Genomic DNA, 24,188 nt, shown 5'->3' with positions numbered 1-24,188 from the left:
AGAGTCACTTGACAATCTCGTTGGAGAACAATTTACACGGTGTATGCATCATGCTCTCGACACGGATTTTTTTTTTACGTCACGGCCCGCTCTATGGGCACAACGCAACAGATGACAATGTTGTATTACCCAGTGCAACTTGCAACCCGTCGTTTACGATTTGATAGCACTAACAGTTTCCGAGAAGTAATCTCAACAAAATGCCCACATGAACCATAGGTAGAAATGAGAAAAGCATTCGACTATCTAGATAAAACTACACTTTATTCTCTCGGGTAAACGTGTCGTCCTTAGCAAATTCTCTTAAAAATGCCTGAAGAGTTATCGCACAGACGTCAACGCCGTTTGTATCACTATGAAACGTCGCAGAGCAATATCACTGTCAAAACTCGCGGGTTCGGGACGGGATTGTGACTCAACTGTATCCAATTCTTTGTAGCCGTTCCCTTAGCTGCTGTTTTGAGCTGGAAATTCAGCACATCGCCTCTTTCCACTACAGGTTCGTCGACTATTAAGTTCCAACTCTTTTCACTTCCAAAGACGTCTTGATATTCATGCCCGCCAACTCGGCCACAAGATAACGGAAGACGTAAGGGAAAGCTAACAGCTGAATGTGTTCGCTGCTTTCACAAGTTTTGCAAGTCCACTTCCGTTCTCTGTGCGCAGCCGCAGCTGCCAACTCAACGGCAGGTTTGTCCAGGAGAGGAGAGAGTATACTGCCACACTTAGTACACACCTGACCCTAGAGGGGAGGAAAGGATCATTAGGTCAGACATACGTGAAGTCCTATCTTTTGGTTCATCACGCAATCTTTCTCCGAAGATTGTGTGACCAGCCCTAGGAGCCTACCTGAAGGCTGAAGGGGAGACTAGATTTCGGCAAAGGAAGTAAGTTACACTGACGGAAGATATACTAAGATGTTAGACAATTCTTACCACTGTTTTGTCTGAGCAGTTCATGAGTCGATCTTGCAACAGAAACGATGTACCATGCGCCAGGAGGGCGTCCCTTTCCATTTCACCAAACCGAATGCCTCCATGTCTTTTACGACCCTGAAAAGTGAACGTGCGAGTACTGTCAGCCGTAAATGTATGTAATCACAATTTGCCTTCAACAGTTTACAGTATTAGCAACCTGAGTGGTGGTAAGGAATTCGATCAACAAGCGCGATCCGGAAAAAAGTCCGCAAGAAAATTAGAGGCGAGCCGTAAAGTAATGGCAGTTATTTTCCCGCTTGATTCTCTTGCTTCTCGTTCAGCAGTCTGACAGTTAAGTGGACTGTCTGAGGTCTGGGCGGACAATGAAGAAAGGCAAAACAAGCGAGAGAGACGAACAGAAAACGTGAACTACAATCATGAGGGGATTAAGAGAAGCTTCCTTCTATCCAGCACCCTCACGGTCGTCCTTTCCGGGCGGTTCTCTTCTCTCCTATCCGCGCGTAGAATACATCAGTGTAAGTACAGTGAGTACAGTAAGTACGGTGCAAACCATTTTGTTACACCAAGGTCCTACCCAGTATCAGACTGTTGGCGTTATCACGTCGACCAATGAACAGGCTGTGTCTCACAATAACAACCAATAAAACACTGGTTGAAGTCACGTGACACATTGTCCATAGCCAATCAGATGACACGCATAAAGTGATGTCATCACTTACTGGTGACTTCAGATGATAGAAACACAAACGGATAAAAACTGTTACCTGCACTGGCTGATGAGTTAGTATGTCTATGGGGCCTGTTGTCCGAACCTGAAAAACGATCAAAACAATAATTCCTTGCAGTGTGGCGCAAATCTAGAACCCTTGTAGCGCACGATCTGTTACGATTAGTTGCGCTTAAAACCCATCTGTTCAGCTAAGTACAAATGCCATTCCAGTGTCAGACACAAGTTTTTATCAAGCTGACTGCTAAACAAGAAGAGCCTGTGAATGACAACCAGTAAAACACTAGTCGAAACCACGTGACACAACTGTTAGAGCCAATCAGATGACACGCATAACATGATGTCATCATTCACTGGCGCGAAACCTCTCGACAACGAAACCAAAAGCGAGTACAATGGGAGCGGAGGGAGAAGGCTTTATTTTACCTGATACTTGTCTGCCACCATGTGCCTCAGTCGCTGATAGTAAACTACTCCAAAAAAGATGTCAACTTCAAACTCACGGCCGTCCGTGCCACTGTACATTCGTTCTGTGCCGTAGTAATTGTACCCGGCTGAAAGATCAAGACTTGAGTTAATGTTAAAAACTATCTCCAGCTTGGTCAACGCTCAGACGTCTTCACTCAAAATTCTACAAGGATTTTCGTCGCGAAGTTAAATGGTTTCCCAATGTTTGACCCGCCCTCAGCACTCTGATCGAGCATTGTGCATGAGGAAAAATGGTTAATTTTTTGCTTCCAAGTAAAATTTTCACGACAATGTAATATATCGTTGGTTGAAACCGCTTTGTCTTTTAACCCGGGTTTAACGAGTCTGTTCTCAAACGACCCCCCTGAAAATCAGGCAAAGATTTCGCGAGCAGCACAGTGGTTTATCGAGTGCGTTATACATCTGAGTTCATGTCTAAGCCGTCCTCTGCTAACCAACTACAAGAAACCACCGAATTCTAGCGGCGAAAATTAGCTGTTTCCATCTAGACAAATTCAGCAGAAGGAAAAACCATACATTGTGTCAAGAGGTTTCCAAAGTAATCAATAGCAGGATCCTCTTCTGAGAAGGTAAATGGTGTAGCATCATACGCTAGTCCATTGAGACTGGCGGATTTACCAGCCATACTCTCTATCATCATACCTGGACAAAAGAAAAATATAATTTAAATATAAGCGGAACCACGAAAATCGGAGTAATGCACCCAGCCTAATGGGTAATATAGACTTGTAAAGAGACTCGAGGCTGACCCCAACACATAACCACATTTACGGGAAATGACGGTATGTTTAGACTGATATTTTGACAAGGTCCAGTTCAAACTTGGCTGTGATGCTTGTGTTCAGGCTTTACCTGTAGTCATATAAATCGGTGTCATTGTGCTCTGATGACACCCATTTTTGAGAGATCTTTCCTTTTGCATTCAGACTAACGAATTGCTGATTTTTAAGCCATTTTTAACAAACTAATTTGAATTCAAATCTGTAGTAAGAACATAGGTTTTAGAAGAGTTCCTTGGGAGCAGATCCGAGACCCCCTATGTGGCCAAGGCCTTGACCAATTTTGGCCGGTAAAAATTACTTTCAAATTGAGCGAAACCCGAAAATAATAGTTTACTGAGATAAAAAAAACACCAAAGAGATGATAACAAACCATAAAGGAACAAGGATGGTTAAGGATGGAGAAGATTGAAACGGATTACAAACGACGAACTTGAAAAAATTAAGCTAAGCTTTCCAAGATGCGCAAAAAGCGCGACGTAGCTGTTTTAAGTGTTTGAGCCCTTACCGATTGTCATACGAGAGGGAAAGCCGTGAGGATTAAATATGATATCTGGAGTCATGCCTGATTCTGTAAAAGGCATATTCTCAATTGGCCATTTCTGGCTGAAAAGAAAAAAAAAATACAATGAGGATAAAATATTCCTAAATTACTGACACTTAGACCTCCCGTAAATTGAATACTGAAACCCTTTAGAGAGCCTTTGCGCAACATGATGCAAAAAGTTCCAAACAGGCGCAAGTGAAAAATATTCAGTGCAAACACTGTGATACAGCAGTCGCCTTAAGAACTGATTTACTTGGCAAAGAAAGACATACCTACAAATTCCTTTCTGTCCATGCCGACTTGAGAACTTGTCTCCAATAATTGGGTTCCTCTGAAAATAATACGTCAGATTATAACCATATGAGGAAGTAGCAGATCCCATTAAAATAGTGCTCAATACACATATAGTGTAGAGCTGAGTATATGAGTAATAACGAAGAGGCAAGATTTGCTGTTACTCCGAGTTTCGTGCTTACGCACTCATCAGACAGTATTTAATGATAAGCATTCCTATCAACTAGATATATATACACGGTATTAAACAATAGGCTAATTGCTGGACTAGTTGCATTACAATAAGTGATAGTTATACTGGAAAACAATAGGTGTGAAGACAGAAATTACGGGGACGAGTATAAACTGCGTGGGTGCAGTACAATATAAAGAAAGTGTCAAGCGTTCTTCAAGTAGAATTTGTTCTCGTGCCGGCATTTAGAAATAAGTTCTGATCTTTTGTTTAGTAGATTGTCGTTGCTATGTTTGATAATCATTAGTTTTTCTGTGAGGCAGAGGTCGCATCGTTTGGAAATGTTGTTGTAGGGTCTTGCACGGCTAATAATTGACCATTTGATGTTGAAGTCTTGTTTTTTGTCGTGTAGTTGCCAGATGTATTTAGAAAGCTCGGTGCTGTTGATGTGTTTTCTGTGCTTAAATGTGGATTTGTGCTGCGAGAATCTCTGTTTGAATGTTCCTTCTGTCAGTCCAATGTAGTTCTTGGTTGTGTTGTTAGTTGTAACTTGTGCGTTGTAGATTACACTGGAAGTCAGGCATTTGTTGTCTAGCGGGCATTGGTCTTTTTTGCGGCAGTTGCATTGCTCTCCGGTGATTGCGTTGGCGTTGTTGTCGGCGTTTGTTATTTTCATGTTGTGTTTGTTGATTACTGTTTTCATGTTGTCCATGCAACTGTAGCTGACTTTGACGTTGTTTTTGTTGAAGAGGCTGTGGTATTTATGTTGGTTCGGAAAGTGCTTAGATATGAGCTTCAGGAATGTTCTACCGATGTTTGTCTTTACGTTTTTACTAAATGGAGGGTTGTACCATATAATGTTTCTTTGTCTGTTGCGTCGGGGGCGTGTTGGTTGATTGTCTTCGTTGTAAATTAGTGTTTCAGAGTATCCGCTGGCTTTCAAAGCAGTTTCGTAGATTGGTTTGGCCTTGTTGAATTCGTGTTCGTTGCATGAGTTGGCGGAAATACGGCGATTGATGGATGCTGGAAGTTGCTTTATTATGTTAGGTGGGTGGTTAGACTTTGTGTTGATGTACTGCGGCTCGTCGTTAGGCTTTCTGTAGGGGCAGTAGGTACCTTTTGTAAGATCGAAGGTGACGTCCAGGTAGTTAACAATTTTCATGTTAGTCTGTATGGTAATGTTAAGTCCATATGTCTTGAAGCGTCTTGTTATGTCCTTCCTTGTACGGTCTGCTTGAGGTCCGGAGATGTTTTTGAAGATGGCAAGTCCGTCGTCTCTGTAAAGCCCGATGTTGTCTATCCCGTATATGTTACACAGGTCGTCGAGAATGAATAAGCCTACGAGCTCGCATACTTCGGCTCCGTCGAAGCTGCCCATAGTAACGTCAAAAGAACTGTTGTTTTTCTTGATCCAGGCGATCAGAGACGACGGACTTGCCATCTTCAAAAACATCTCCGGACCTCAAGCAGACCGTACAAGGAAGGACATAACAAGACGCTTCAAGACATATGGACTTAACATTACCATACAGACTAACATGAAAATTGTTAACTACCTGGACGTCACCTTCGATCTTACAAAAGGTACCTACTGCCCCTACAGAAAGCCTAACGACGAGCCGCAGTACATCAACACAAAGTCTAACCACCCACCTAACATAATAAAGCAACTTCCAGCATCCATCAATCGCCGTATTTCCGCCAACTCATGCAACGAACACGAATTCAACAAGGCCAAACCAATCTACGAAACTGCTTTGAAAGCCAGCGGATACTCTGAAACACTAATTTACAACGAAGACAATCAACCAACACGCCCCCGACGCAACAGACAAAGAAACATTATATGGTACAACCCTCCATTTAGTAAAAACGTAAAGACAAACATCGGTAGAACATTCCTGAAGCTCATATCTAAGCACTTTCCGAACCAACATAAATACCACAGCCTCTTCAACAAAAACAACGTCAAAGTCAGCTACAGTTGCATGGACAACATGAAAACAGTAATCAACAAACACAACATGAAAATAACAAACGCCGACAACAACGCCAACGCAATCACCGGAGAGCAATGCAACTGCCGCAAAAAAGACCAATGCCCGCTAGACAACAAATGCCTGACTTCCAGTGTAATCTACAACGCACAAGTTACAACTAACAACACAACCAAGAACTACATTGGACTGACAGAAGGAACATTCAAACAGAGATTCTCGCAGCACAAATCCACATTTAAGCACAGAAAACACATCAACAGCACCGAGCTTTCTAAATACATCTGGCAACTACACGACAAAAAACAAGACTTCAACATCAAATGGTCAATTATTAGCCGTGCAAGACCCTACAACAACATTTCCAAACGATGCGACCTCTGCCTCACAGAAAAACTAATGATTATCAAACATAGCAACGACAATCTACTAAACAAAAGATCAGAACTTATTTCTAAATGCCGGCACGAGAACAAATTCTACTTGAAGAACGCTTGACACTTTCTTTATATTGTACTGCACCCACGCAGTTTATACTCGTCCCCGTAATTTCTGTCTTCACACCTATTGTTTTCCAGTATAACTATCACTTATTGTAATGCAACTAGTCCAGCAATTAGCCTATTGTTTAATACCGTGTATATATATCTAGTTGATAGGAATGCTTATCATTAAATACTGTCTGATGAGTGCGTAAGCACGAAACTCGGAGTAACAGCAAATCTTGCCTCTTCGTTATTACTCATATACGTCAGATTATATGACAATTAGGTCGTTTTACATTTCATTCCGTGATTGTTTTTGAGCAGTACTTTCATATGGTTCTGTGTATTACGCTGCACAAAGGAGTTCAAACGTTTAAGTCTCCGCATGAAACCCTAGCTTGTGGCCATTCACATGAAACTTTCATATGGTGCTGTTCATTATGCTGTACAGAGTGGTTCAAACATTTCAGTTTGCGGATTAAACCCTAGTGTGTGACCATTCAATGAAAGCTATTAAGCTGTACTTTCACGTGGTACTCAACTGTTCATAATGCGATACAAGGTGGTTGTGACGTAAGCTACTGAGAAGTGGTACTGTGCGTCAAACGAAATTATTCGTCATACCTGTATTCTTAATTTAATAGCAGCTTTTTGGAGTGAAGCAGTGCCATCATCATTTCCAAGAATTTTTACCTAAAAAGGTAAGATAACAAATACAGCTATTCATTTTGTCTACAAGAATTGGAAAAGACCAACATTACTTTAACCGCTCGCCACTCGCATTTGCCAGAGTACCAGACACCTCAACATGCAGGCGTATTTTCTATATTTTCACACAACCACAGAGCTTTGAATTAAGGTCGACACACTGTAAGGGACACGTTGAGGGGCCATGAAGCGGGAATATGTTGCAGCAACGGTTGTCCGCGTGTGACATGCCCGTTTCTGCAAAAAAGTTATTGTGCAGAAACAACATTTTGACCCCGCAACATGCTGCATAAGATCCAGCTGGTTTGAATCCGTGCATTGAGGCAGGGGCAAAATGACCTCAGTTTTCAATGTCGAATGGTATATACAGTTCTAGCAACCTGTCCCCGCTACAACATAGAAATAAACCGTATTCACTTCGTGTACACCAGCTCGCGCACTATCACTGCTAGATGCATCCTATGCGTACAAACAAAGGGACTTTTCCTCTCTTCACATTCCTGCATTATGTTCCCTAGTGTGTGCCGAACTAAACACACCAACAAATGAGAAGTCTGCTACTTACATCGTCAACAATCGCGCTTTCCAAGCTGCTGTATTTCTTGATGTTTACTTGACCAGTATTGCCGTCAATGTAACTGGGATAATCGAAGCAGTGAATATTTTAATTAAGAGACAGCTGACTGATCCTAACTCTAGCCCTAAGGAAGATGGCACTACTTAAACTACTAACGACTGCTTTATATACTCTCTTAGAGATTCAGTCCTTGCCAACCAGCGAATTGTCATAATCGTAATCCCGCTCGAAAAATGTAGCTTGAAAACTCATTTTGCGACAACTAAACCGAAATCATTGAAAAGCGCGCAAAGTTTAGGATCGAAACTAACCAACCAACAAATGGCAAAGTTTCCTGAGAGGTTGGCAACTCCTCGCACTTTATTGGGTTTTCAATTTTGTTAAGATGCGTTGTTCGTATTCTTCAATGTTAATGGTTTATTTGAGAAAAAGATCGCCATCCTTTGTTCTCAAGTAACGTTCTGATTGGCTAAATCTTTTCAAAGTGGCTCGGTTAGAGTAGTCACACTGTAATATTTGCCTCGAAGTTCTAAGTTCCATAATGATGTAGGTTGTAACTTATATCTTGAATGGCAACGACACAAGATTGAAGGTGCTCCACACCACAGCGTTATAGAACAATATTGTAAGTCTCCGTAAAATAGCTCAAAGAGTTTGTTTATTTTTCAGCCAAACAAATTTCCTGAATTATTGACAAGCCTCCACAAAGCAAGTGATGCTAATAACTGACCAGTATCGGACTTGACGTCTTATCAGGTTGACCGAGAGCAATTACGTCACGTGAATAACAGCCAATAACACACTGACTGAGATAACATGACGCGCTACCCTGAGCCAATCAGATGACACGCATAATATGACGTCATCACTCGCTGGTCGTTATTCTAGCAACTTGTAACTTGTAGAAAATTGCACGAATATAAGAGTCAAAAGTTCCTTTTATTCTTTGTGCGAATTACAATACTAACTGTTATTATAATTTCAACCCATGTGTTATTTTTGAGAAAATGACTTCATTTACTCCAAATCGCAACCAGGACTTGGAACATGGAAAATTAATGGCGGCCGTAACTTCTCAGAAATAAAAGGTCCAAAAAAAGCGAGTTCTAATGTTCGTAATAGATTGAAATTTGGCAAGATATCTAGGAAAGACCTGTTGTGTACGAAAATGTAAAAAAATGGATATCGCAAATTTGATCATAGGGGCACTTAAATGGCAGAGAAATTTGAGGAATGGAATGGTGTAAAAAAATGTTAGAGTCGATACTACTCCAGTTCAGCCCTCAATCACGCAACGTTACGCTCTCAGGAGAGAGTCTGTCCTTAGAGCGTCGCGTTGCATAACACAGAGAGGGCCAGAACTGACCAGACTCGATACTAGTAGCCAAGCTAAAGATGCAGCGATGGATGTATAGATAACACGCATCACTATTGTTACTGTAAGTATCGAATCAAGAAATTCACTCTATATTTTCAATGGTTCCTGATCTTGGTAGAAACGTTCTCTCAAAAATATTTCCGTAGGTTGAGATCAAGTGAACGGTAATTTTCAACTCGTTTCCTTGCCAGTGAGGTAGTGTTCCTTAACCAGTTATACAGGTTTGTCACCAGTTTCACAGATTTCTTACCAGTAATACGGATTTGTCACCAGTAACACAGGTTTCTTACCAGTAATACGGGTTCCCTGTCTCCAGCTTGGCTCCAATTGGTGGCAGACCATCAGTGTCGAGAAATCCTTCAACTCGTTTATCATCAGGAAGACAGCCTGAGAAAATAAATGGGAAGTAGTGTGTCCGCTGATGTGACATAAACCAAACAATTCATGTTCTTTGGGAAACAAGAACTAATTTTTGTCAAAAGATTTCGGGCGGAGATCGGAGTAGATCGGGCAGAGTAGACCGGGAGCATTTAAAATTTCGCGACAACAAGGGCAACTATATTTAATACGTCTGAAAAGTTTTAATCCTTGCAAGGAACAAAATAATGACAAAACACTCACAAAATCTGAGGCTTGAAGCTTTCGTGTTTCCAGAGATTTTGACAAGATCAACTATCTATGAAGAAAGAAAGAAAAATGAAGCAGTAAGATTCAGTTCATAGGTGATGTGACAGGAGATAGCAACCGTAGATTCCGCTACAAACCTCGCACTTTATCACAGTGCCATGAGCAAACCCACGCTCAAACGATGCTTTGTTAAGGATCATTGCATCTTCCATATCATATCCCTTCAAAAAATACAAACACAATGCGTTGTTAGCTGGGTTTGGTATATGCAGGTTTTCGCTTATCTGACACCAATACAAATGCTGATTGTATGTGAATCAAATCTAGGCTAATACAGTAACAGAAATGCTGACGGTTTTATCAAAGGTACTGATCCGACATTAGGGAGTTTAAGAAACCAGGACGCGACGCCGAAGACAACGTCGATTGAAAATGATTTTATAGTTTGCCTACGAATCTCGTGATACTCTTCCTTTGTTTCTTAGTGTCAAAACTATCACGAAACTGAATCTGGAACAGGGCGAAACATTTGAAATAAAAATAAAAAAATCAGCCGTCGTGGTTCACGTTTTCTGGACAACGCAGAATTTGATCATTTCACGTTGTTGTTTTGCAGAGGACGACAAAGAAATGTACCAATAATTATAACGCACGGGTACAGCCATTGTTCTTCTCATTAAACCGTTTGTTTAGTGATGTTCCCGTCGTGGTTTCTTAAACTCCCTTTTATCATAGAGGAGACTGTTAAGAGCTTAGTGTTCTTCAGTTTAAAGCCCTGTTAAGAAATATTTAAGGTGTAGAAGCCAGTAATTGTTGTACAAAGTTAGTTATGACTGGTTACGGGGATAGTAACTGGAAAGAAAATTGAGTTCCAGTTATGATAAAGTCGCCTTCGCCGTCATTGAACTTAAACTTACCGTGTAAGAGATAACAGCCACAACAGCATTTGTTCCTAAAGCGTAGTTATCAATGGATAACTCATCATGAGCAGCGGGTCTTACCAGAGGACTTTGCGGTGTCTGATGAAAACAAGATCATCAATAGAACTTGTACGCAATTTCTCTTTGGAAGTAACTTTTGAATCGCAACTAAGACTGCCTGTAGGACATTCAGGTGAACAGAAATCTTCAGCAAAGCTTAGCCTGTGTACAGCTGGATATTTGTCAGCATTCTCAGGCTAGCGCAAGCAGGACAATAACTAACACTGAATCACACACATGTATTTTCACTCTCATAAGTTTGGTTTGGACCTGGTAGCTTCAAATAGATCAAGATCTACGCCCTCTCAGTTAAAAACACGACTGACTCAAAGCTAAAAGAATTCAAAGTAAAAAGAAGTGGAAGTGTGGAAAAGGTTTTATCCATCCATTGTACTTAAAAGCCCAATGAATACATCATTACTTTGATTCGTGGCAAGCATGTCAGCACAACCCAATGGTGTCCCCCCTCACCTGTATCCTGTAGAGTTTGTTATCACCGCGGTGTTTCAGTGCCTGAGCTGGTGTTCCCATTGTTTGTTTTCCCATCTAAACAACAAGTAGAAAACACAACGTGTGTGAGTCAATAAAGATTACAGTAACAGAGCACGAGCTTACAGACGAAATACCACACATGTAATGTAATGTTCCAAGTAGTTTACCTGACACTGATACATGTTACGAGGACTTTGGTTAAAATCAGAGTATGGCGTTAAACTTGCAATGGCACTCAACATGCTCGTCTGTTTCAATTCAAGGTGAGTTGTTTCCTGGTAATGGCATAAAAAAAGGAGAAAAAAAGTGTTCTTCCGTGTTTAGGTGAGGTGATAGTCAGTAACAGAACAGTAGTAACACTTACACAACAGCACTTTTCACAGTTAATTTTTCACGTTTGCGTTAATTTGTAATCCAATGTGATTTGAGGCAATTTCAGACAGATACTACAAAATTGCCCAAAATTGCCTCAAACACAGGGTAGATTTCATTGTTATGCAAATGAGAAAAGTTAACCATGAAAAGCGCAATTCATTTCACATACATACCCCTTCATGGGATTCTTCTTGGACAACAGCAATGTTCATATAAACCTGTAAAAATAGATTCATTAATAAGTGTAGAAATCTGATGAGCCTGTGGTTAGATGTACAATATAAGAATAGACCTCTCTCCTCCGCAGAGATTTGAAACGTTCATGCATTTGCGGTGAGTGCACGCGTGGTGCGGTCCATTCAGCGAACTCTTCCCACCCAAAAAAATCCCTTTTGAGCCTCTGCGGAGGAGAGAGAGAACAGACTGCTCCCTTGTCAGCCCAGTTACAAAGAGTATGTAAATACACAGTGAGTGATAAGTAGAAGAGCCTCTTTGTGTTACTAGTTATTGTATGGTGTGTGTTGCTGTTTGCCCCCCCTCCCCCACCCAACACAATGTTGAAACTCAGGAGTAATTGCAGGCACTAGTGTCCAACATTGTTGGTGGGGTGGGGTGAGGAGAGGATGAGCAGGTGTAGCCTCAAATCATGCACAACTGTTTGTTTGGTGCCACAAGCGCAAATTTGTCCATTATTTGTGCATGATTGTTCAGTAGATTTCTACAGACTGACCTGCTCAAAAGTCCCAATCATTTCCACTTTACCAGCTGCCAGGTTGAAAACTGGCCTCATCATCCGAGCTGGAGTGGAGAAGAGGAAGAGGGCGGGATACTGACTGGCCACACTTGTAATGGGCACAAGACATATCTCTAACATCTGAGGAACCTGGCAGACAAGGATGGCAAAAAGCACAATATTCTCAAATTCTGTGAATACTGATCATAACACAAACTACTCTAAGAAAACATATTTCCCAAAATTTAATACATCATTTAAAACCAGTACATACCTTTTCTTGTCCAAGTACTTTTAACATCCGGAGCCTGTTTACAAGAGCTGGAGCGAGGTCCATATCAACTCTGCCAAGGACTCTACCATCCAATACAACTGTATAACAAGACTTCATATCAGCAGGCGCTGGGGCATCGTTCAGAGTCATCCCTAATGAACACAGGAGTCTGGAGAGATGGGCAGTCTGTGGTACAGTATTCACAACCTGGAGGTCAAGGAATAATTTTTTTACTGAGAAGTCAAAAAAGTGGAGGCACGCTAGCCTCTTGACAAGTGTGCTCACCTCTGTATTGAGTAATCCTGGTTTGAGCCCTGGCTGAGGACATTGTGTTGTGTTCTTGGGTGAGACATTTTACTCTCACAGATCCCCCTCTGCCCAGGTGTATAAATGGGTACCGGTGATTTTAATGCTGGGGGTAATCCTGTGATGGACTAGCATCCCACCCAAAGGGGGAGCACTCCTAGTCACTTCATGCCACTGAAAGTGGAGATAAGTGTCAGGCTGATGGGCCACGTGGCTCGCATGCATACTTTTTCTTAAGCCAAAAAAAGTGCCAGCTTTCAGAGCTTTTCCAGCTTGACAACAATGATTAGACAACACGTTAGCAATTTTCGCATTTTTTGTTCCAAATTCAGAGGATGGAAGATCGACAAAATCGCTGGTTGAAGAATTTGTTAGGATCCCTTGTCTTTCAGTCAGATATTCCTTCTTCCAATTCCTAGAGTACTATAGTCACTAAAGGGACTGATTAACAAATGCAAGCCCTGCTGAAGTTGGAGGAAGTGCTCTAGATACATATAATCTGACACCAATTTGTAGGAACACAATTTGAACATTTGACAAGAACTCCTAAATTGACCTTGGTGCCAAGTTTGTAATAATCACAAGATTATGAACTTCACTCCGTCCATCACTGTGCATGTTTCTCTGTGGTTATTTACCTGGCAGGATGCAGCCATGTGGTTCAACAAACCACAAGGAGCACCGTCTGGAGTATGAACAGGACACAGGAAACCTAAAATATAAAACAAAAATGTAACATAACCATAAGGCTTAATCAAGTATCTTTTGGAAGAAAAGAACAGTGTCACTTTTGGTTAAAGCATACCCCAAGCTTCAGGCAATAATTTTCTGACAGATGTTGTTCTCATCTGGGAAAAGAAGGAACCTCTGTGGACACAGCGGAAATGGGACAGGAACCTATAAAAGTTGAGCCGGTCTGCTACAACTGAGAATCCTGAGACCTTCAACGAGAAAAATTCACTGTCAAAAAGGTCCATGGAAAGTAATTCAGCTGTAAAAATCATTGGCAAACAGAAAGAAGAACTTACAACACCATACAAATGAGAGAACACTAAATAATTTTGTTCCAAAAATTCACAAAATTAGCAACAGCTCTGATTGAATTTAAGGGCACTTGTTTGCCTCAAGTAACAAGTAAAAGAAATACATGTATACAGTCAAGTAATGTTTTCTTTTTTGTTTGTGAGAATGATCAGAGTGGAACTTTAAATCAAGACATTAAGCATTTGTCAAGTCTTGAGATTCAAAATTGGAGAATGGGGAGTTCTTAGCGATTTCATTAGACAAACAAAAAATTTGTAATAATCAGTAACCTGCATAAGTCCATGACCTGATCTTGATATTAGATTTCCAGTAGCAAGAAGATACTCCATTTGGTGTGATATATTTGCACCATATTGCATTGCTTGTAGCAAAGTTGCTGTGAAACAACATAACAGAAGACAAATTACCAATTAAATCAGATCAGTGGAGGTAGATATTCACTGAAAGTTGGCAAAAGTTATTCACCAAGTGATTTGCTCATCAGAACTTTGATCTGGGAATTTTAAATCTAAGTCATCTGTACAAAGAGTTTTCTTTAACTTATGAAATCATAGCTAGCCAACTATTTGGATGATTTATACTGTGTGTGCAAAAAGTATTTGCCTGTATAATTTTTTGTTTTCCAGTAAATCACTGCATTGTGCTGCATGCAACTGTCTGCAGTTGTTACACAGCTTCAGGCATTCTCATCCCCAGAGGCCACACTCCTTTTGGTCAGCACCAAGAATTGCAACCTCTGGCTGGACCTGATTTTCTGAGTATGTGCAGAGTATTTGTTTTGTATTCTTAGCCAACCAGATGTGCCAGATTTGAGCAGAAGTCCTTGAATCATGGACTTCCAGTGTCTCTGCACATGCTCAGAAAATTGGGTCCGGCCAGAGGTTGTGATTCTTGGTGCTGACCAAAAGGAGCGCAGCCTTTGGGGACGAGAATGCAACTTCAGGCAGCTGCATAACATGTAGTCTACATTGCGACGTACCACACTAGTACTCCAAATTCACTATCTTAAATAATACAGCACTCACCTGTATTTAAATGGAAATCTTGCTTTTTTGTCATAGCTTTCTCAAGGGCCTCTCGCACTCTATATAGCCAAAACTCTAACTTTTCCTGCCAAGAAAAAAAAAAAATTTTAATTCCTGCCACTTTTGACTGGCATTACACAAGCTAAGTAATATTAAGTAATTTATTTTTATGGAATTTGCAATGTACTGTTCACATGCTCCAATGGATGTTGAGAAGTCTGTCACTTACAAGGCTTTTTATGTAAGGAAGAAATGAAAATCAATTGAAATACAGCAGATCCCCGCCTTACGGTCACCTTGCTGATACGGTCACCTCGTTATTATGGCCACTATTCTTTGTCAAAATGCCATGGATGCATTTTCTCATAAGAAAACACCATAAATGCAGTCACCCCGTTAATATGGCCAATGGCCACATTCTGAAATCCCAACCTGTATAATCCTTTATAATTTTATCCCATTTACACAGCCACTCAAACCAATGTTCTTCTTTCCAGTGTTAATATTGTCTGAATTGATTGAAGTTTAATTTTTTTAAAATTGTATCTGCATTCCAGATGCTTGTGAAATCTGTTAAGATGTCACTCAATTTAGACCAATCATGACATTTGATCCTACCCCATTAGTACAGCCACCCCATTGATACAGCCAAATGTTCATGGCCCGTTAGTGACCGTATAAATGGGGTTCCACTGTAGTTAAAATATTAATTTTTATAGTGATAATAAGTTAACTCAAAATAATTACGACCATCTTTCACACAAAGACCTAAAAATAGGCCTTTTTTTTTTTCAAAGGCATTGATATATTGCTCTCCACTACCTTTAAACACATGAGATACAAGTGCCCACCAAGAAGTACTTCTTGCATCATAGGATTATCAGCTGACTCTGGGGAACACTTTTCTAGTGCCAATGCATACAGCTTCCTTGCCATAAAACTGAAAGATACAAATATCAAGCAGGAATTGTTGCAACATGCTATGCAATAAAGATATTTACAAAAACAAAATTAGTCCTGATGCACCTACTCAAAATGTTCTGACTAATGCTTTAAACTTACACCAGTAAATTAAACTTGTCCATGTTTCCATCCAGGTGAACACAAACACACTGTCTGAAATAAAGATACAACCATCCATAAATTTTGACAATGAAGCACTGGATTAAAATTCTTTACAACGATTTTCCTTGGGCTTAATTGCTGCAGGGAAGGTTTATCTATGAAACTTACATAGGAAAAAGTCAAGAGGTAAACACATGCAAAGACCAAATGTTATTTTAATCATGATCATCTGAGCCTAATCTCTGAAAAAGATGCCTTGATATCTACCTGGTCATAGCCAAAAAACAGTAATGACTGAGGCAATCTCCTTGGTTAAATTCTCTTCCTACAGGTATTTAGCAGCTTTTTTAACTTTCCCCCTTTAAAAAAGAAAGTACAGAAACAACAATATGACAGAAGCAAATGCCTCAGTTTGCCTGATACTGGCTATGGCCATGTTGACTACCTTATAACATGAAATTTTTGTGACATGTTTATTTGCGATTTTGAGGTACGCATATTTTGCGACACTTAAATTCCACGATTTTGCGCAAATTTTGTATTTTGAATCACTTTCACCTCGCGGTTTTGAGTAACACAAGATTTATTTCTGTGGCAATGTTACTTCAACATGTCTTGAATTTAGTAAACCGACGTTATCAAACGTACCATAACATCAAAATTAACAAAAACACAACAGCAGAACTATATGACAACAGTAACATAACATAGGTTACTGAATTTTTGCATCATGTTATCTTTGCTAGACTTACTGTTGCGTCACTTTAATTTTGCAATTTTTTTTTAAATTGCAAAATTTGTGAAATTAACCTGTCATGAAAATATCATGCATTAAGGTACGGTCCAGGTTTCTATGCATAGAAGTTTGTAAGTTCTCCTCCTTAAATAATCATTTTTTGTTCCAGCAACCAGTAACACCTATTATTACCCAACTGATATGCCTCAAAATGTATCACTTACTGTAGAACATAATGAGCCACCTCTTCATCTGTGTACCAGTCTGGTAATCTCATCTTTACTCTAAATCTCTCTCCTAATGGAACATTACAAACAGTGTGAGATAGGACAGTAGCATGTACTACGTGCTTAGATAGGAAGCTAAAGTAGGTAACCAGGTTGACAAGTGTCAAGTAGTATACTTAGGTGAATGATTTAGAGACTAGTAAATGAGTGTAGATAACAAGAATGTTGGACATTGTTGAGGTAGATAACTGAGAAACTAGAAAGGAAGACAAGCTCGCAAAGGTAGGAAGGTGAGTATCAAGAAGATACTTAGTAGATACGAAGGTACAGCCTTGCATATGGCTGGCAGGCCGGAAATTTGAATAGACCAATCAGGATTCAGCTGGCAGGAAAAACTTTATTGTCCTGACGTCGATGTAAGTTAACAGGAAAGGCATTGAAATCAGGCAAGTTTTCTCACTGGAGATGGCATTAAATATTCACGAAAAGGGATTTACAATTCCAAAGACCATGATAATTATCAGATTGTAAAAAGTGAAAAATATGAAACATTTTGTGTCTCCATCCGGCATTCGTCGAGTGCCACGTTATTTTGAACAAATTATGCTGTTCCTCGTCAAATTAAACCTGCAGTTCTCAAGTTAACTATTAGAGGAAGCCAAATTGTCTTTATTTTTGTTAGCTGTGAAGAAAAAAGCTATTATTGTGTCGTTTTGGGTTCGTTTCCGTAGGACAGCTTAGTTTTGCCCGCCACTTGTACTGCGGGCACAGCCACCCCATGCAGGGAGTAGGACAGCAAGTTAGTAAGAAGTCTCAGAGTTGTATGAGAAGCATGGGAATTCCATCTGCAGCCTATCATGTTCTCACATACCAATAAATTTGAGAATTGCCGGTTGTGTAGAAGCTCCTGCTGAATGGGCTGTTCTGAGCATTGTGGCAATGCAGCTTCATAAAGAGCAAATACAAATGGAAGAGTTAAAACAAGGCTGCACAATTGGTCTTAAAGTATATCTATTCAGTAAAAAAAAAAAAAAAGTGTGACTCATTCAATTTTAAATTATTGCAGTAAATTATACAAATTTTCCTGGCCACCAGCTCTTGCCATAAGCCAACTCATGGAGATGAAAAGAGTGTCCAAAGTGAATACTACTGACTTTTCAAAACACTTCTTGAACTCATTAATAATTCATCAAGTTAAAACAAAGAAAATCACATCGGTGAAGGAGATTTGGATACCCGGTCTTAATTAGCATAGATGTTGACGATTTTACTTCTCGTTTTTGTTATCAAACACTCAAGACAGTGTTTCATCTGTTATCCAAACACCTTGAATTTTGTCAAACATACTCTGCTGCGCATCATATTTTCAACTCTTTCCTTGGTGTTTGGATATCCTGATGAAACAGAGCAAATATTAACTACAAAGGACTTTCAGGGCACTCAGTAGCTTTTTTGATAAGGTGGTCTAATGTGAATCTTTTGCAATACTTACTTTCAAAACGTATGTACATGTACAGGGTCATTGAACTGTTACCAATTAACTTTCAACTCCAAGCCAGAACAGGCAATCCTCTGGTTGTCTTGACAACCAGAGGGTGGAGATCTGTCTGTGGCCACCTCCTCATCTACTGAGAGCCCTGCATTTGCCCTGAATGTCATGCACTTTCAACTGGATATTCTTGGGCTAATCACTGTGCATGGCACTTACTCTTTCAGGAAACTGTTATCCTCCTCTCCTGCGACAAGATCACAATAGATTTGGTGATCTGTTATATTTACCAAGGCCTTGAATAAGAAACCAGAAATTTTGGTAGATAAACATTTTTTTTCTACTAAATGTCAAATGGACAACACATCCAATTTTTGATAAGCAAACTGCTCCATACTCACTTTTAGGATGAAAACAAGTGGAACATAAAATAGTTCCTTTTCATGGTTAATACAGATCATTATAACTCCATCTGATAAGTAATGAAGAGTCATGTTCTGCAAGACATAATGGTTAAAAAACAAAGTTTACAGCAAAAAAAATAGTCTTCCTATGTTTCCCCTATTCTTGACCCGTACTGAGTGTGGCCAACAAGTTTGCTAAACAAATACTTGTCACAAATGATTGGCACCAATCAAATCAATAAGTAATCACCAGACCATGCCAGGAACACCTACAATTTGTTAAATTAATTAATTAATTAATTAATTAATTAATTAATATACATGTACTGTGTGGTTCCAATGGGCCAATTAGTTTTGAGCTTCCACGAATCTTGGCATAAGAGAGAAAACAAATTACATGTAAGCTAACTGGTTTAACGGCACACCAGTAATTAAGCAGTTTGTTACCAATATAGCATGCGATGATAAAATTATATCCTTAGGCAGATTGATCATGCATTCCGGTTATTGCCTTGTTACTGTGGAACAACAAAGAAGTTTACATAAACTACACTGTACAATAACACATTAACTAACTGAACTTGAACATTATGAACTATACAACAAAGTGATGTATTACACTGACCACAGCTGTCTGGTCCTTTCTAACTGATCTCATTTGTATTCCATATTCTGTGTATAAAGGACCTCTACCCTTCCAAGATGGTCGAATGACAGCTAATGGCTAATAGAGGCCAGAGTAATAATAATTATTATTGAATCATGGAAGAGTATGTTAAATAACAGCAGCAATACAGATAGTTGAGAAACTGTTAACAGAAGAGTTGTCATAAAAACAGAGTACAACAAAAAACAGAGACGTCTCTCTTTTAAATGGCTTCACAGCATACAGGTAACTGAAAAGGAATTTGCAAGTATTTAAAATTGCAAATCATATGAAATCTGTGTTACACATGGTACGAAAAATTTACAGACCCTACATATACCTTTAAAAGAAAAAAAAATTAATTATGTACAAGGCGTACTTCAAAGAACAAATTTAATACATAAGAAAAATAAGGATGAAAAGACACGTGGGTGAGAACTTACAAAGTTTCTTCGTGGCAAGATAAGCATTCTTATTACTTTTTCAATTCCATTGATTATGAAATAACCTCCAGCCTCCTGTAAGATCATCAGTTTGACATATAAATATTACGTACATGTACTTTTTTGTTTTGTTGTTAGCCATAATCCAGCCACATGTACATGTACAGTTAGTGGCTATTTTCATGTGCAAACTTACATTATATTTATTATAAAATAGCTAACAAATCCATGCTATCAAACTCACTCTATTTTGGCATGCATGATAATCCTAAGATGCATGCTAGTGGAATGAACAAAGTTAACTTTGCCTCACTACCACCATTTCCAACGTTACAAAATAGTTGATTTGTACTTTTAAGCAGCATATCAACCGGCTATTAGTACTAGTAAATGGACTGAGTGGAGTACAATTCAGAAGTAATCGTGGAAGTAATTTCAAAATCAGACAAGTGTAAAGCACGGGACCGAAACCGCTACACTGCATTCAAGGTGCTGCAAAAGATTGGGGACAAAAATTTTGTTCCAAGTCTCTTGTGAAAAATGGTGTCTGGCTCAATGAAAATCTTAGCTGGGAGACTACTGGTATTTTCTTAGCTACAACCCTCGGTAAAGATAGAATAATTATTGTTTCACATACTTTCTCATTGTGAGGATCTAGGATTAGTTACTAACTAATTCAGAATAAACTGTTAGTACCTAGTAAGAACACAGATAAAGCTATGACTAATTTCAAGTACACTAAGTTACAAACACAATAGCTGCAATAATTATTATCATACACGTAGCTTTCAAACACTTTAAAGGTACCTCTGCCTCTTCATGCTTGCGGACCAGTTCTGCAGGTGTGAGGTTTGCTAACGAGCAGTTGTTGCACTAAAAAGATTGTCTGATGTTAGATGCAAGACCAGCCTTCAAACCCGGACTTCTTGATCCAAACAGTAATGTACTCGTAATAATTATCACTTACTTTTCTTATAATTTGCATTATAATACAAATATGCATGTAAAGCAGTCTTAGACAATTTTGTAGTTTCAGCCCGAACTGCCTCATATCAACAGTAGAATACATTGTAATACAATGAGAAAAGTCAATCGTGAAAACGACTACAAGCCCATTACATACTGGATATCATCCACTTCTTGCTTGGTCTAAAGGCCTGCAGAATTCTTGACCAGAAAAATGAAATTTGATTGTGACTTCAAGTTTAAAGGAAATATCATAACTTATAGCTGTTTAAACCTACCTTGACCATAATAGGAATATTTCCAATGACTTTTGTAACATTTCCTTGCACCTGGTTATCAAGCTTCCACTGTACAGTTACCTGAAGTTTGGCTTTGTAAGTGGTACCACGTTCCCGACACTGAGAAAAAGGCAAAAAAAAAAAAAAAAAAAAAAATTGAACAAAGCAAAGCGATAAATCTATCGGCACTCAAAACAACATCTGACATCTAAAATTAAACAAGGCATTTCTGTTTTTTTTTTTTGTTTTTTTTGTTTTTTTTGTCTCAGTAAGTCCTATAATAATAAAACCTTTTGCATTTGTAAAAACAACTTTCACTCACATGGCCATTTTCATGTTGGCCAAACAAACTCATTTCCATTTGAGTGCTTTTTACTAGTCCTGTGTTAAGAAAGAAACAATAGGCAACCAGGGGCGTAGCCAGGATTTTTCAAAGGGGGGTGGGGGGGGGGGGTCACACTGTGTCAAAGTGAGGGTACTCACCAGATTGTCATATACTGTTTTTGCCACCTGTTGGTTGTCTGTTTAAAAAAGGCTTACAAAAGGGGGATCACAGGCACCCCAGGATCCCCTAGATACGCCCCTGGACAACTTAGGAGTAACAGAAACGTTTGGCATGAGAGGGGAAGGGAGGGAAACAAGTGTTAGTGACACAGTGTGATCTTGAAAAAATATCTACATGTACTGTATGCCCTATCATTGTTGTCCAAAGTTTATTATTTATTTATTTTTGGCCATGTATTCTTTTTGGGTGCAATGTAAAAGGAAATATGGTGAGGATGTGATGACAGCCCGGGAGAGACTTCTATATGAAAAGGACAGGGGTGCTCATCGGAAATTTTTGAATACCGATAAAGACAATTGCTTTGAATACCTTTTTTTAGTAAAGTTTATGTATCAGTTGATTGTCAAATATCTGTCAAATAGCTGTCATATTTTTTTCGGCTCAATACCCTAAAAGGTACCATGAAAGCTAGCTCCTGCAGTGGACCTTTCGAGGTTGAACACCCGAAGAGGTAGCATTGATAACCACTTTTTTTAAACCCTAAAAGGTACGACAAGCACCCCCATCCTTTTATGTGGGAGTCTCCCCGGGGATAACAGTGCCCTTACAAACCCACCTCAGAAGGAAAGACCTTCATCTGAGAAGCATGCAAGTTGTTTTCTGACAATGTAGGAACTCCAATAGAAGCATCCTGAAAGGTATGAGCAGGTTGTATTCATGGAATCAGATAAAGCCATAGAAGGTGCAAACATTTCTCAGCTATCAGTAAATTTACAAATCTTACATCGGATCATGTGTACTAAAGGCATCCACAGTCGAGTGTTGATCGATACTGTTGTTCAATACCTCACTTGATGCCCTTATCGACCCTCAATTAACACTTGATTGACACTCCACTGACACCTTGGTTGACACCCGATCAATACTCCATAAACATCTCTGTCGACAGTCAATCGATGCATGAGTCGGTTGATACTTGCGGACTATCGACCGCCTGTTGATCAAGTGTAAATCAAGTGTCGACTGAGTATTGATCGGGATGTCGATTGAGTATCGATTGCAACGTTGATCAAGGGTATCGATCAAGGGTATTAATCGACACTTGACTGTGGATACCTACATGATCCCTTAGATCTCAGCTATCAGTTACAAAATAAAGTAAAATATTATTACTTCTCCACCGGTAGGGCTTCTCAGGGCCAAAGGAAACAAATAGCCAAAGAAATAATGTAAATGAACATAAAAGACCTGTTTGCTACAATTATACAAACGTGCCGAGGAGCTGAACTCCAGACTACTGAGAGTATACAGCACTAGCAAGTGGCCTGAATGAAGCTTCAGATTTGAAGCCCATTGCTCTTATTACTTGGCCACACTGCCACGCAGGGGCCTCATAGTTAGTGCATTCATCTTCAGATCGAGCAGTCCAGGTCAGGGATATTGTGTTGTGTTCTTGGTCAAGACACTTGACTCCCATAGTACCTCTCTCTAGCCACCCAGGTGTATAAATGGGTACCGCCAAACTTAATGCTATGGGTGACCCTGCATGGACTAGCATCCAATCAAGGTGGAGTAGAAGTACTCCTTGTCACTTCGTGCTACAGAAACCAGAAATAGGTGCCAGCCTGATGGGCTATTTGGTTCATATGCAGTCTTTATTTTTTTACACCACCACCTCTGCCTCGTTTCTCAGCTGACAGTTGTAATCCTGTCCAATTCTCAGCTATCAGTTAAACCCCATCCAGAAACATGGCACCACAACCCACTCCACCCCCACCCCCTGGGGTCAATCACTCAGTTCATCTATCCTAGAATGAAACAACTACAAAGTGCTATGGACAGTTTCAAATAACTTACTGTGAAGTATAGTGTGGCCTTTTGTCCGTCTTTAAGCAAAAATTCTCGAGGGTGAATAGCCTAAAAGTGACAACAGATATTTTATATAGATTTTTAATAACAGTCAAGGCAAAATGCTGAAATTTTTAATATCTTGAGTTAGCATAACAATTTCCGGAGTACTAATCATTGAAACTGCATTTCTCACCTGAACCGCCAAGGAAAGGCCCTCTTCTAGCATAAAGTTGAAAGACTGGATGTGTGGACTAACAAGATCTTGCAGCACCTAGACGATGATGAAAAAACACGCAAAATGGTGATCTTATCTACATAGATTAACATAGAAGTGACTTATTAAAACAAATTATACCTTGCTCTGTTCATTTCGCAGTTTGCCGAAGTTGCATGCGGTCAAATTCTTCAAATTTGGAAGAGCGCTGTTTCGGTCCTGTGTAGCCGCCATTTTGAGATAAGCACGTGTTTCTTACCCCTTTCCCCCACTCCACGTATTTATTGTCATAATCTCGCTTTTTTAATCTTTTTTTTTGCCTTTGTGAAAGTATCCTATCGTACAATCCTACTAAGAAAAATATTTTACGCAAAAAGAAATCGTTTATCTGTGAAAAATATGGCGAAAAAGAGTATT

General features: G+C 39.6%; 1 protein-coding gene across 1 annotated transcript; it reads right to left on the bottom strand.

Annotated features, from left to right (window-relative positions):
* Positions 1-245: 245 nt before the first annotated feature.
* Positions 246-24,179, bottom strand: LOC145488247 (DNA-directed RNA polymerase I subunit RPA2-like). Its single transcript, XM_081467069.1, has 36 exons — positions 23,913-24,179; positions 23,751-23,828; positions 23,564-23,623; positions 22,323-22,397; positions 21,202-21,321; positions 20,765-20,830; positions 19,958-20,032; positions 19,494-19,592; positions 18,866-18,961; positions 18,684-18,760; positions 17,847-17,920; positions 16,973-17,045; positions 16,010-16,063; positions 15,770-15,887; positions 14,948-15,032; positions 14,192-14,298; positions 13,684-13,819; positions 13,517-13,590; positions 12,573-12,779; positions 12,296-12,448; positions 11,739-11,783; positions 11,358-11,465; positions 11,170-11,244; positions 10,636-10,737; positions 9,856-9,939; positions 9,713-9,767; positions 9,382-9,478; positions 7,702-7,774; positions 7,053-7,121; positions 3,753-3,811; positions 3,442-3,539; positions 2,671-2,796; positions 2,092-2,219; positions 1,703-1,750; positions 936-1,052; positions 246-742 (listed from the first exon to the last, which is right to left on the bottom strand). The coding sequence occupies exons 1-36, from the start codon at positions 24,003-24,005 to the stop codon at positions 512-514; spliced, it is 3,435 nt and encodes a 1,144-aa protein (XP_081323195.1). The 5' UTR covers positions 24,006-24,179; the 3' UTR covers positions 246-511.
* Between the last annotated feature and the right edge of the window lie 9 nt (positions 24,180-24,188).

Source organism: Orbicella franksi, chromosome 5, assembly GCF_964199315.1.
Source record: "Orbicella franksi chromosome 5, jaOrbFran1.1, whole genome shotgun sequence".
NCBI classification, from domain to species: Eukaryota; Metazoa; Cnidaria; class Anthozoa; order Scleractinia; family Merulinidae; genus Orbicella; species Orbicella franksi.
Note: the sequence above shows the minus strand (reverse complement) of the source record. Positions and strands in the feature narration are given on the sequence as shown.

What these genes read in the sequence shown, in the direction of transcription:
- LOC145488247 (XM_081467069.1), bottom strand. Translation starts at nt 24,005, where the DNA reads ATGGCGGCTACACAGGACCGAAACAGCGCTCTTCCAAATTTGAAGAAT. An exon ending in GATAACAGTTTCCTGAAAGA is followed by an intron (nt 17,921 to 18,683) that starts GTAAGTGCCATG and finishes CTCTTTATGAAG; the next exon opens with CTGCATTGCCACAATGCTCA. An exon ending in ACAGGGAACCCGTATTACTG is followed by an intron (nt 7,775 to 9,381) that starts GTAAGAAACCTG and finishes CGATTATCCCAG; the next exon opens with TTACATTGACGGCAATACTG.